This window comes from Choloepus didactylus, chromosome 8 (assembly GCF_015220235.1).
Source record: "Choloepus didactylus isolate mChoDid1 chromosome 8, mChoDid1.pri, whole genome shotgun sequence".
Taxonomy (NCBI): Eukaryota; Metazoa; Chordata; class Mammalia; order Pilosa; family Megalonychidae; genus Choloepus; species Choloepus didactylus.
This window is the reverse complement of record NC_051314.1, coordinates 143,895,435-143,909,488: the sequence shown is the minus strand read 5'-3', so window position 1 is coordinate 143,909,488 and position 14,054 is coordinate 143,895,435. Positions and strand designations below refer to the sequence as shown.

General features: G+C 46.4%; 1 protein-coding gene across 1 annotated transcript in view; it reads left to right on the top strand.

Annotated features, from left to right (window-relative positions):
* The first annotated feature begins 443 nt into the window (after positions 1-443).
* The window catches only part of FRMD4A (FERM domain containing 4A), a 449,454-nt gene continuing 435,843 nt past the window's right edge, over positions 444-14,054 (top strand). Inside the window, exon 1 of the mRNA XM_037847310.1 lies at positions 444-561. Coding sequence (XP_037703238.1) covers positions 529-561 — 33 coding nt within the window. The 5' untranslated portion in view covers positions 444-528. The remainder of the gene's footprint in view (positions 562-14,054) is intronic.

The window sequence follows — 14,054 nt, the reverse complement described above, 5'->3', positions numbered from 1 at the left end:
CCTTCCTGCGTGGGTCCTGTCTCCTCCCAGGGGAACGGACGAGCGCTGCGGGCTGTGCCTCCAGCCGCCAGCCCAGGGAGCGCGAGCGCAGAGCTGAGCCGGGAAGCGCTGGGGGCGCAGGAGGCCGCAGCCCGCGCGTTTCCGGTCCGGGGCGTTCTGCCCTGTGATTGGTTCAGCTCACTTTCCCCGGCTCCATCGCGTTCCCCGAGCAGGGACCGTTTGCCGAGTGAGCATGGTGCGCCGAGCGCGGTAGGCAGATTATGGAAAGAGAGAGGGAGGAGAGAGGGAGGGGAGCGCGGGCGAGGGAGAGGGCAGAGGGCGGAGAGGAGCCGGCGTCCCCGGCAGCGTGCTTCGTGGCCCCGGGGGTTCCAGGTGGACAGGTCGGCGGGCGGCGGCGGGGACAGGGGCCGGGGCCCAGGGGAGCCGCCCGCCGCCCCGACGCGGCTCTCTCCCGGCGGGATGCTTGAGGACGGCGCGCAGGGAGAGTAACTTGGAGGCCAGAGAGACCGGCATGAGGATCCAGCCAAAATGGAAGGGCTCCTGTCTCCGATGAGGACGAAGGTAGGGGAGTGAGCCTCGGTTTTGGGGGGGATTCTACTGGGAGGCGCCTCCGTGCACGGGCGGCTCGCGGGCTTTTGTCTGCTGCAGAACTAGGGCTGGGGAAGGCGCCTGGAGCTCTGGAAACAGGCGGGCCTCAAAGGCGGCGCGATCCCAGGGAAGGGGCGGCGGGGTGGGGGGACCAGCTGTCGGTGTGGACAAAGGGGATCGTAGTCACCGAGTTCGCCCCTCGGTGGAGCAGACAGCCATATTTTAGCAGCGTTTGCACGAACTCTTCCTTGGGGCCGCGCAGCCCTCGGAGCTGTTCGCTGGGGGAAGTACCGATTTCTCAGGCTGCTTTCCTGGTAGTGGCAAAAGAGCCTGCCTGGCTCTGGCTTGAAACGTCCGCTTTCCTCCCCCTCCTCCTCGGGAGCAGGAGGAGCAGGGAATCCTCTCCGTGGAAAGTGGAAGTTAATGCATTCTGCAAGCCGGGTGTCCTGGGAGAACTGGACCTGCGGAGAATGCAAAACTGGGGACCAAGCTGACATCTCTAGCTTGGTTCTCTAACATTTAGAAATGTTCCTAGGGAGCTGGTTACAGTCTTCTGAACTCAGAGCGCTTGTTCTTCTGGGGAGTTAGGTTGTCATTGTTGTTGTTGTTGCTGTTTTCACTTGAGAAAGGGATGCCTGGCTGTTGAGGCTTTCCATTAAAAGCTCAGAAAATGAGGGGGCTAATTGATATCTGCTATGTCCACATATAACACTATATGGGTTGGCCAAAAGTGTTCTAATAATGCTGGTCATGTTACTTTTTCTTTTTTCTATCAATCAGAAGTTTCCAAAAATCAGGGAAACAATAGCTTTATAAACTCAGAGCAGAGTTAAAGCAAATAGGATAAGCCTTTGGTTTACCTCATCATTTTATTGCTCTGTTAGGTGATTCGGACACAAATAGACTCTTTTGTCATTGAACTTTTTTTGTTGTTGTTCCTTCTGCTAGTTAGTGAACTTGACCACAGTGTTTTAGGAGAATGTTGGAACTGAGGTCCTAAGCATCCTTTGGGAGAATCGCCTATGCCTTTTGTGCTCTACCGTCAGCCTGTCAGTCATTCATTAGAAGGAGAGCCTGCAGTGGGATCGTGCTTCCAAAGGTTCTGGTGTCAGCGCCTCGGCTCTCTGGTGTCCTGAAAGATCCGTCTGTGACCGTTTGTTCTCGGCGAGCGAGTAGCTGAAGCAGGCATGCTTGCAGAGAGCAAACTCCACTACAAGGGGCTGTGGAAACAGCAGGTACCATTGCAAAGAAAATGGCACTGGGTTCTTCTTTCTCTTTATTGACAGGATGAGGTTTGAATGCTTTAGGGGATGGCATAATCTGTTCACTTGGCCGCCTTTTGAAATTGTTCCCTCAGACAAACGATCGCGGTATTGTGTGCACTCTCCGGGCTCCCAACAGATCTGTGGATCTGAGCTCACAACCTTCACCAAGTAAAAACTGTCTGAGACTTCAAGGGGAGTTCCCCATGCAAATGGATCAGGACCCAGCCCTGTATAAATCACCCACCAGCTGATCACAACTGCATGCAAGTGGGAGAAATGGATGTCAATACGTCAGGCTGCTCATATATTATGGCTATCAGTTTATTTCACATTACAGCTTGTTAGTGAACCATCATATCTTCTAATGAATGTAGAAACTATGGGATTTGGGGTCCTACCAAAATTCAAACAGAAAATCTGTACATAACCCAAAGTCTCTCATTCAAGCCCTTTAGTTTATAGGTTTCAAGATGTGTGTGTGTGTGTGTGTGTGTGTGTGTGTGTGTGTGTGTGTAATGACTTCTGTCAATTCCTTTTTAAATCTCTGGAAATCGCCATTCCCATATTTAAAATTTCCAATAGCATTTGAATTTGGTAACCTACAATATCGTCATGACTTAGGGAGCAAGATCTGATTGTGTAAGATGAAAGAGAAGAATCTAATTGCTAAGACTAAGCTTCAGCTCCCAAACTGCTTCATCCTATGTTGGTGAAATTACCCACTGATTTTTAAATTTCTCTAAAGGCATATTAGTGACAATGCATTGTCAGTCGTAGACTTTGATCCACATTATGCTTAGTTAAGTCTAAGAATATTTTCCCCGTTCAGTGGAGATTTAGTTTGAAGTTTGTGATCACAGGGTAACATGATGAGTTAGACAAAGGAAACCTCCTAGTGCTAAATTTTGGTGTGTTGTGGTTGCTTAATAACTTACTGACAGTTTAAAGCAAGCATTGAGGTAAATTGGACATCGCGCCCTAATTTCATTATGCCATTTAATAGACTTAACCAGTCCAAATCATGGGCACCCAATGCACTTTTATCTTGGGATTTGCATAATTGGCCCATAAATATGCATGTGAGTAACTGGAAGTGGCAAAATGGGGTGGCAAAATGTTCATGAGCATTAAAATTAAGGCAGTTGCAAAGAGGGCACCTGAGCCCACCCTGTCCCCTGGGTGGGTGGCCGCACCTGTCATAACCTGGGCACCAGCAGGGTGGCAGCGGGCTGCCCTCCTCACAATTGATTGGGTGTTGTCCATGGCACAGGGCTCCGAGCAGCTTCTGGGCTTCGGCTGGATTCACTTGGGCAACTCCTTATTTTTCTTTTTATATACAGTGCAATCTGGAATGTCTCTAGGCTGATGGATACACTTCTGAATGGCCTCCTGGCAGGTCATGACCCAGGCCTCAGGATTCAAACCATAATAAATGATGTTTCCAAAGGCAAGGAAAAAAGAAAGGAAAACGAGAGAAGCTGATGGAGTCGTTTCTCCTAGGAAGGTAGAGGAGAGAATTTTATTCGTAATTATCCTGGGGCACTTTTGAAATGTGTGCTTTTTTAATTTGATTTTTAATCCTCCAACCTTCCTATTCTCTTTAATCCTCTGTGCACTGCCTCCAGTGAATGAGGCTGGCAAAAAATTTCCCTCATTTTCATCTTCTTGTGACTCCTGCTTGCCAAAGCCTGCTGCAAAAATTTGCAGTGAACACCTGGCTAAGGTCACGTGAAATCAAGCCAAGTCTTTACTTTTTATGGATGTAAGGGCTGTATTCCAAAGAAACTGCAAAAGAAGAAGGAGGAGGGGGAGAAGGAGAAAAATGAGGAGAAGGAGAAGGATGGAGAGAAAAAGAGAGGAGGGGAGGGAAGGGGAGAAAAAAAGGATAGGTTGCTTGGGGTTACATCTTCAATATCTAAAGAAGGTTGCAGATGTTTTTTTAGCAGATGTTTATGCAATATGTGGAGAGTGACTTGAAATGAACCTCTCTAGAAAAGATGGAGTATTAACTTTAAAAAAGTATTATTTGGCAGCTCAGTAAATATTTCATAAGCTAATTAGGGTTTTTAGAACACCCTGATATTGGTGCCTTTAATAACTGCTTTTGGTTTATGATCTGCAAACTACCCAGGGAAGATGCTTTTTTATATGCCCGAGTCTGTCTTATTTCTGCCACAAAGATACCATGTCATTTATGGCTCTTTTGCTACTTTTTTAAGGGAATGACATCTAATTTGTGGCTTAAAACTTTCCAAGGGAAGTCTTATGAAAGGATTAGACCATATCCTAAAAGGGATACCCAAAGGGAGATGGAAGTTCAGGTTAGAAAGAAAGAGGACTTGAAATTAATGCAGAAATTGTGTCTGGTGAGTCCCTTTCTATGTACGCAGGGATAAATGCAGCTGGTTCAAGTCTTGCCCTTTTTGGCCATACTGCAATTTTGGAAAAACATTAGATAGAGATGTAAGATGTTGTCTTAGCTGGCCAGGATGCCAAGGCAAATAACACACAATGGGTTTGGCTTAAAAAGAAAAAAAGAATTTATTGGCTCATGGTTTTGAGGCTAGAAGAAGTCCAAAATCAAGATGTTGGCAAGGCTTTCTTTCTTCCTGAAGACTGTGACATTCTGGTGCTGGCTGCCGGCAATCCTTGGGGTTCCTTGTCTTGCGTCTCTCCCTCTGTCACTTGGCGATCCCCCTCCCACTGGGTCTGATCTTCTGGTTTCTGCTGACTTCCACCTTCTTGTGGTGTGGTCTTCTCCATCCCGGACTTGTGTTTTCTTCTCTTTATGAGGCTTCAAGTAATATGGATTAACACCCACCTGATTCAGCTGGCCACACCTTAACTAAAAATGACCTCTTCAAACTATCCTATTTGCAGTGAGTTCACATCCATAAAGACACAATTCAAGATTATGAACATGTGTGTTGAGGCACATAATTCGATCTACCATAGATGTCAAAATTATAAAATTACAGATAATATAGATAGCAAAAGAAGGACTCCAGAGAGTACAGCTGGGCTCTCTGGCTTTTTAGGTCAATTACCATACAGTACATGAAATCCTTAAAATCATTTAGTTATGCTGAATCTGCTTGAAACTTTGCCAGGACTCCATGGAGAAGAGTAACAGAAATGGTCCATTGTGTCCCACTTCCATCATACATGGATTTGATAAAATACTGGAATTTCCCTTTCAAAGATCTCTGTGAGCCTGAAATCAGAAAGGCTTAAAGAGTTGTTTAAGCTGAGTGGGGAAGACCAAGGAGGACTTGACAATTAATTTCAAATATATTAATTGTTATTATGCACAAGATTTATGCACATGCTAACAGCAGATTATAGTTTATTTTAGTGGAGCCTTGAGTGAGAAGAAACTTGCTAGAGCTGGAGCATGACAGGTTTAGGTTAAATTCAAGGAAATGCTTCTTGACATGGAAATGTTTTCCTGAGAAATGTGGAGACAGTTTCTAACCTGGAGGCTCTGGGACAGGTAAGCAGGAGGAGCCGGTGAAGGCATCCAGAGTTTTTATGGTGCTGTGAAATTTATACCATAAAGCCAATAAAACCAGACATTGTTTCTGAAGCATGCATCAGGCTTTCCTACAAAAGGCTACTCTACTACATTTACTGGCAAAACTGAACTTGGCTGGGTGCAAACAGGAAACAGTTTTATTCTTTTCCAAAAATCCCCCCTTTCAAGGCACCCATAGACTATGGAAAGGAAGTTGGGGAGTGAAGGACAATTTACTTGGTTGACGAAGAGGTAGTGTGCCTGTTCCAGTCAGTCTGCCTGGCTTAAAATCTTAGCTCTACCATCTACCAGTGTGTAACTCTTGGAGTCTCACTTTCTGCAGGTGTAAAATGCGTCTCATGATAGGACTTAATTCATAGGTTGCTGTGAGAAGTAAGTAGGTTGATGCCTACTAGTCTCCGCATCATAAGAAATGCTGGCTGCTGTCGTATGATTGTATGAACAGATATGCCAATGGGTATGGGGAGAAGTGCAAACGTCACGACAAAGGTTTGTAAAATGGGGGTCACAGCCAGGAATACAAGTAGGAAAAGCAGACAGTGTGATGCTGTGAGCTGCAACCCAGAAGGAAAGTCTGGTCCTTGCCTGTCTTGGTACAGCTCGGGGCGCTTGAAATAAAATTGCTGTCCCTGTAGCACAGTGAGCTCCCGTTACAGCAAAGCCTTTGGCAACAAATAATTGTGATAGATTTTCCTCTTGTTTAGAAGAAAAGACTTTGGTATTTTCTCTGGGATGTGGGGAAATCACTTTTCTATTCTGGTCCTTGACTTTCTCATCTTCTAACTCACACCTTTCTTCAGTGCATTATGTTCTATGGGTTAACTTTGACACATTGCCCCATGGGGACCTCACAGACAGTCGCAACAACCTGGAAATCAGCACGGAATAATTCAAGGCTTCCTCCCCCTCTCCCGAGAGCCGGTGGCTCCCTCCTAGCAGCACTCCCCTGCTGGGTGTCCTCAGGGGCAAGTCCGAGGGTTGCACCTGGGTTTCCGTGGGTCTCAGTGACCCGGCCATCGACTCTTCGTTCTCCTCCCTGACACCCTGTCTTAGCAGCTCTCAGGCTTCCATGAGTGTTGAAGCCAATGGGGCAGACTCCAGGACCTCTCTTAAGCAAGCCTGGGGAGGGACCAAGAACCTGCGCTGTCACACAGGCTGGATGACCAAGATGCTCATGGTGAAGAGGCTGTGATCTGCCCTCCAGCCACAGGGACCCACTCAGCATCCCTGCACATGCTGCTTTCTCACACCCACACCCCCACATCTCTCTGGAGGAAGCATCGCACACCCACCCCACCCTGGCCGTCCACCTGGCTGACCCTGCCTTACCCTTGGGTTGCAGGTGGGATGTCACTTTAGCAGGGAAATCTCCTTTGAAGTCCCAAGCCTGGGGAGGGTGCTCCCATCCCTTCCCAGGGCATGCCATGCTCACCTTGGTTACTCCGTGGAAACTGTCCCCATACCTGTTGTATCCTGTAGCTGTCCGTTTGTGTCCTTGTGCTGTGCTCGAGCCTCTGGAGGGCCAGCGTCTTCCCTGCATCTTGTTCTCTCTCGTAGGACTGGCACACAGCAGGTGTCGGCCACATCCTGGGGACTCAGTTCCTGTCCACCTCCTCAATGCAGGGGCACAAGCAGTGCTGGCTGAGAGCTGCAGGTGCATTAAACACTGGGCCTCGAGCCGCTGCCGGGAGCTGGGCATGGGACAAGCCAACTCCAACAGGGCCTGTCACTAAGGCAGTTCTCAGAGGCCAGGGGCAGAAGGGCCATTGCCTTTTCCTACCCAGTCCCTCCTAATGTCTACTGAGTGTTTTAATAGGCACTGAGGCTAAGACTTTACATGTATAACCTCATTTAATCCTCAGAATGACCCCATGGGGTAGATGTGGATGGGAAAAGGGTATTATAGACAAAGGAAACTGAAACATGGAGGGGCTGCAGGACAGTTGCAGCGGGGACTCAAGCCAGCATCCCCTGTGTCCTGGCCCTCGGGTGCCGGCTGGGGCCTCCCGGGGATACACAGAGCCAGCACCTCCCAGACGAGCTCTGCAGGGGAGCAAACCATAACCAGAAGCCACCCGGACTTCAGGTTGGGTTTGTGGCTATCCATGACTTACATGCAAAACCCTAGATCCCGAGATGTTCTAATGACTTTGATTTTGTTGAAAAGCAAATGACTTTTCCTAATGAAACACGACGTCTCGGCAAGTGGGAAATCTTACAGACTTTACTTTCTTCTACTGCCGGTTTATCTCAATGCAGAGAATAAACTAGCTAAAAATGGTAAAAGCAAGTAAATGTGGTATATTCATTTCAAAACAATGTTACCCATACTTTGAAATAATTGTGCAATAACAGTAATATATATTAATTTAATGTAATAATATATAAATGATTATTTTAATAGTTATATTACATTAGATATGCTATATATTATATTTTAATGTAGCACAGTAATATTCAATAATCATTGCAATTCATATTTACTAACAAAGTGATATGTTAGTTATAAAATACTGATATTGGTTATAATTATTAATATAGTATATTAATAGAGTGTAATATATTGATGTATGTTTATAAACTCTTAATACATAATATATTGAATAATATAAGACTTCTTTTATAATAGTAAGTGCCATTTATTGAGTATTTGTTATAAAATCAAGTTTTTGACTTTTTAAACATCTCTCATCCTTACAAGGATTTTGCAAAGCAGGTATTTTTAACCTCATTTTGTAGATGAGGAAACGGAAGCTCCCAGAGTTTGAGTGCCTCAGAGCCGTGGAACAGATGAGTGGGGAACGTGGGTATTTGAACCCGAGGCTCTCTGGCTTCAGAGCCCTTCTTCCGGGTGTCACCCTGCTCCCTGGCCCAACTTGGAAGGGAGGCAAGAGGCTGAGTTTTCCATCGCCTTATTGTGAACTTAGAAAAATGGGAGGTTGAAATGTTCACTGTTTGCTTATTGTTTAATCCGCCAGCTCATTTATCTTTACCGTTTGAATCCTGGGATAGCATGATTCATGACAAAACCTAATTACAGGAGCTGCAGAAGCCGGCTGCAGGATGGCCTGGGGTTCAGGACGCCGGGGTGTGGTCTGTGGCCACTGCGTGGAGAGAGCAGCTTTCCAGCCACGCAGTTCTCCTATTTGTCAGTGGCAGAGCTGGGCAAGTACGGGATGGAGGCTGATTCCACACCCAGAAGGCAGATCAAAGAGGAGGGACAGAGCACAAACCAGCTATCAAAGCCGCGGCTGGTTTAAAGCCTGTTCCCTCGTGTGCAAACAAAAACCTGTTGGCCCAGGGAGAGTATGAACACACCAGAAGCCGGCGGGACACCTCTCGTGGGTCATTGGCTTCGACAGACGGGGATAGCTGGTCCCCAGAGGGTACCCCAGAGGGCAGGCACATCAAGCTGGACTTGCAGAGGGAGAGGTTTGCCTGGAAAGGAAGATGGGTGGGACATCCCAACACCACTGACCTCGTGCTTTATGATTAAACTGGAATACGTGTTCGGCAAGTCCAACGTAACACAATTGAATGAGGCGAGGGCTGAGCCGATATATAAAACATTGGGAAGCTGATGTATTTGTGGTAATTCTGTTCATTTTCCTGTCAGAGCTATTTGCTGTATCCCAAGCAGGGGAAAAAGACAAGTCTTTGCAGCAAAGGTGCTGAGAAGGAAAAAAAAAATATTCAAGTAGTTCTTGTACCTCATTCTCCAATCCATCCAGTGAGGATTTATTAAGTGCTTATATCAATTGTCAGGCAATAAACACGTTTCCTTCTGTCAAGGTTGTACAAACAAAAGGGAAGTGTTAACAAAGAGCCCACAGACAGGACAAAGCAGCCCACATCACTTTCTCTGGAAAACAAATCCCAGCCCGAGCTCTATAAGCCAGGAGCAGGGCAAAGTGGTTTTTCCAATAGTCGCGTTACTTTCCACTAAGTGTGATGCTTTTAATACAAGTGGATGATGGCAATTGGGTAAATTAACTCCACATTGATATTCAAAGGGAATTACGTTAATGGTAATAACTGAGAGTCTTGAAAGGGATAAAAATGCCCTTGGGGGATCCTATTAAGTCTTATGAGGCCTCTTTATCTTATACAAAGAGCACGAACTTGAACATTTTTTTTAATAAATGAGGGAACTGGAATTAAGTCATTTTTCCTACTGTTTCAAAGTCAAACACTGTACTTAACATGAGGGAAACCAGTTTAGAGAACACCAATGTAGATGCCATGAAACTTAATAAAGACCAAAACCCTTAGTTAAACAACTAGCCTTGAGAACCAGGCTAATCCAAGTACATATGTGCGTTTCTATTGTTGTTTGCTCTACATAGGTTTGGGGGTAGAGATTCATATCTAGCTTTTGTGGTGTGTGTGTGTGTAGCTGTCATTTACTTTCAGAGTTGATGCTTCTGAAGATGAGTTCAATAGATTGGCCATCCTACATGCTAGGGAGGTGGGACAGGGTTCACATTTTACCCTACAGGCACCAAAACAACTTTCCATTTAAGTTATTTTACAGGCTGAGTAAATCATGGATAGCTCTTGGGCAGGGCACGTCTATCATGGGTAGCTTTGAAGGATTTTAAAATTTTCTCGAAGTTGCTTTCTTATTTTGAATCTTAGGGGTAAATAGGACAATGAGGCATAATATATGCCTGTGGGGAAGAGTATTTAAGTTCTCTAACTCAGTGTCCTCCAAGAGAAACATAATTCAAACTATAATGTGGGCTACATGTGCATTTTTTAAAATTCAGTTTTATGGAGATGTATTCACATACCATACAGTCTTCCATGGTGTACAATTAACTGTTCACAGTACCATCTTATAGCTGTGCATTCATCACCCCAATCTATTTTTGAACATTTTCCTTACACCAGAAAGAATCAGAATAAGAATAAAAAATAAAAATAAAAAAAGAGCACTCAAATCACCCCCCTCCCATCACACCCTATTTTTCATTTAGGTTTTGTCCCCATTACTACTCACCCATCCATACACAGGATAAAGGGAGTGTGATCCACAAGGTTTTCACAATCACACTGTTGTCCCTTGTAAGCTACATTGTTATACAATCATCTTCTAGTCAAGGCTACTGGGTTGGAGTTTGGTAGTTTCAGGTATTTACTTCTAGCTATTCCAATGCATTAAAACCTAAAAAGTGTTATCTATATAGTGTGTAAGAATGTCCACCAGAGTGACCTGTCAACTCCATTTGAAATCTTTCAGCCACTGAAACTTTATGTCGTTTCATTTCACATCCCCCTTTTTGTCAAGAAGTTGTTCTCAATCCCACAATGCCAGGTCCAGATTCATCCCCAGGAGTCATATCCTGCATTGCCAGGGAGATTTACACCCCTGGGAGTCGGGTCCCATGTAGGGGGAGGGCAGTGAGTTCACCTGCCGAGGTGGCTTAGTTAGACAGAGAGGGCCACATCTGAGCGACAAAGAGGCACTCAGGGGGAGACTCTTAGGCACAATTATAAGCAGGTTTAGCCTCTCCTTTGCAGTAAAGAGCTTCATAGGAGCCAGCCCCATGACAGAGGGCTCAGCATGTCAAGCTGTCAGTCCGCAGTGTTTGTGAGAACATCAGCAACAAACCAGGTGAGGAAGTCCAACACCTCTGCATCCTCCCCCAGCTCCTCAGGGGGACCCTGAGTATATATTTTTATTATCCACCCAAATTATTTTAGGATGTATTGCTATTTCATTCTGATCTATACAGACCTACCATAGCTCACTTCCTATTCAAAGTTCCATACACATGCAATTTTAAATTTTCTACTAACCCAGTAACCTTGACTCTTGAAGATGATTGTATAACAGTGTAGCTTACAGGTGGTGAGAGTGTGATTGTGAAAACCCTGTGGATGGCACTCCCTTTATCCAGTGTTTGGATGGATGAGTAGAAAAATGGGGACAAAACCTAAATGAAAAATAAGGTGGGATGGGGGGTGATTTGAGTGTTCTCTTTTTATTTTTATTTTTATTCTTATTCTGATTCTTTCTGGTGTAAGGAAAATGTTCAAAAATAGATTGGGGTGATGAATGCATGACTATAAAAAGAAACATGAAAGTAATTTCAGTAATATATTTTATTTGGTAATTCATTCATTCATTCATTTGTTCATTCATTCAATCATTCACTTTAACTAAAAATATCTAATATATTGTCATTTCATCCTGCAGTGAATATAATGATTAATGAGATCGTTTACACTCTTTTATTTTTCATACTGAGCCTTTAAAATCCAGTGTGCATCTTACACTAGCAGCACTACTTTGATGCAGCGTGGCCATGTTTCCAGGGCTCAGAAGCCACATGTGCTCACTGGCTACCATCCCAGACAGGGCAGCTCAGCTGATTTATTGACCCTGACTAGAGAAGCCATAAAGCTGAACTTGTCGAATACTGGAAAATTGCACTTGTGGTACTAATAGCTCATGTTGACCATGCAGCCTCCCCCAGTGCTGTTTTGTAATTGGGATTTGGGCTCAGCCTGGGGCCTCCCGTATAATTGTATCTGGGGGGATGGATGCCATCATGCTTTGACTACTGCAGTGAGAGCTGATGATTCCACACACAGAAAGAATGAGCTCAGCACTCCTGTCCTACGGAGAGACAGAAGCCAGGGGCCTGTGGGGGCAGAGGAGGCTGGAGCAGGCCTGAGCGGGCAGCCTGGCTGGCCTGATTGTCTGCCCATTCAGGTGAGCACTAGTGTTGAGTTTGTCTCCTCTGCTGTTCATGCTGTGGTCTCAGAGCCGCCCTCCTGCCCCGCTGTCTCCTGTCGGGGTTTGTCTCAGCGAGCTGTCGAGGGATGCCTGGCTGAAGGACGGCAACTCAGTTCTCCAGGGCTGCGGTGACAGGGACCCCACACTGCGCTGGCTTAAACAACAAGCATTCATCAGCTTGCAGTTTTGGAGGCTGAAAGTCCAAATTCAAGGCGCCAGCAAGAGTGTGCTTTCTCCCCAAAGTCTGTGGTGTTCCGGTGGTGGTTTGGTGCACTCCTTGGGGCTCTTTGGCGTGCCCCTCTGCTCTCCCAGCACATGGCCGTCTCTCTCTCTCTGTTTCTGCCCTTCCAGTTTCTGCTGACTTCCCGTGGCTTTCTTTCTATAAGGCCTCTAGTGATGTGGTTTAAAGCCTGCTCTGGTTCAGCTGGGCAACACCTAAATAGGATTTTAGAAGACCCTGTTTACAAATGAGCCCACACCCGGACTCACCTTCACACATCCAAAGGCAACGATTTACACATGGGTTCACACCTACAGGAACACAGCTTAAGGACGTGTCCTTTCTTGGGCACACTTCATTCAGTCTTCTGCAGACCATCTCCCTCTTCCTCCCCAGAAAACTGGGTCCAAGTTTGGCCAAGATGCCCCAATGATGTGAGTCTTCCAGAATCTCTCCCCCGTAAGTCCCTCTCAGGTTTCCTGGTTACACTCCCAGGTTGTTTTTTTGTTGTTGTTTGTTTTTTTTTCATTGACACCTGGAAGTTCCAGAGACATTTTTACCATAATATGAGAGTGCACTCACCTTTCCCCCAGTGCAAGCTGCTCTCACCCCCATGTCCGTCGTCTCACAATTGGTGGCCCACTCCCTCCAGCATCCAGGCCAGAACCCCAGGTCTTTACCTACACCTCTCCCCCTCACTCTGAATGCCCAATCATTTCCCACCCTGCTGCTTCAACTCTTGTCTCTGTCCCTTCCTCTCCATCCACATGCTCACAGTTCAGGGTAAAGTGGTCTTCTTTGGTCTGTCTCCTAGCTGGCTGCCTTGTCCCCAGGGTGCACTCTCTCTAACCTGTCCGGTCATTACTTAATAGAGCTACTACCATTACTAATCAAAACTGATTGTGTCCTTTCTCATTTCAAAAGTCTTCCTAGTAGCACCCATTGCCTGCAGAAGACCATGGCTCTCCCTGGGGTGGCATCAGGCCCTTTGTACCTGTTGCATCCCTGCTGTTGTCCCTGCTTCCTGGATGCTGTGTCCCAGCTCCATTGCTGGTCCACCAAAAAACTGCAACTCCCTCACCTCTACCACTTCTGAGGAGGCGTCTCGTGCCTAGATCTTGCTCCCTTCCTTGTCCTCCTGAAAAGCCTGCAGTCCTCCAAAAGCCAGCTCGAGCATCCCTTCTTCTGTAAACCCTTCCCAACTTAAAGGGCAGAGTGGGTTCTCTTTACTCACGTCTCCTCTATTGATCCTCTATGCTCACACTACACCTGCTCCCCAGGTGTGCAGTAGAGAGCTGGAGAAAGGCAGCCCTTCACCTGAAGATGGAGCTCTCAGCATCTCCCATGTGGAAGCGAGCGTGAGTTAAAATGTCATCCACTGAACATCGGCCTCATGCCTCCTGCCTGCTGGAACATATACGGCTCATAGTCACCTACTGACACATGGGCTCCAGAAGCAGAAGACCACATGGCCTTCCCCTCAGCCAGGGCCAGGCTCACGTGGAGCAGAGGCTGTGTCAGTGCTGCCCAGGCTCCAGGGAGATGGGGATGATGAGGCACTGGTGGAGTTCCAGCCACCATCATTAGCGCATGAGTCAGATGCCATCATCCCCAATGGAAAGCCGAGGAAACTGAGGCTCCAAAAAGTGAAGCACTTTGCCCAAGTACCCACTGCCTTGAAAAGACAGAGCCAGGATATGA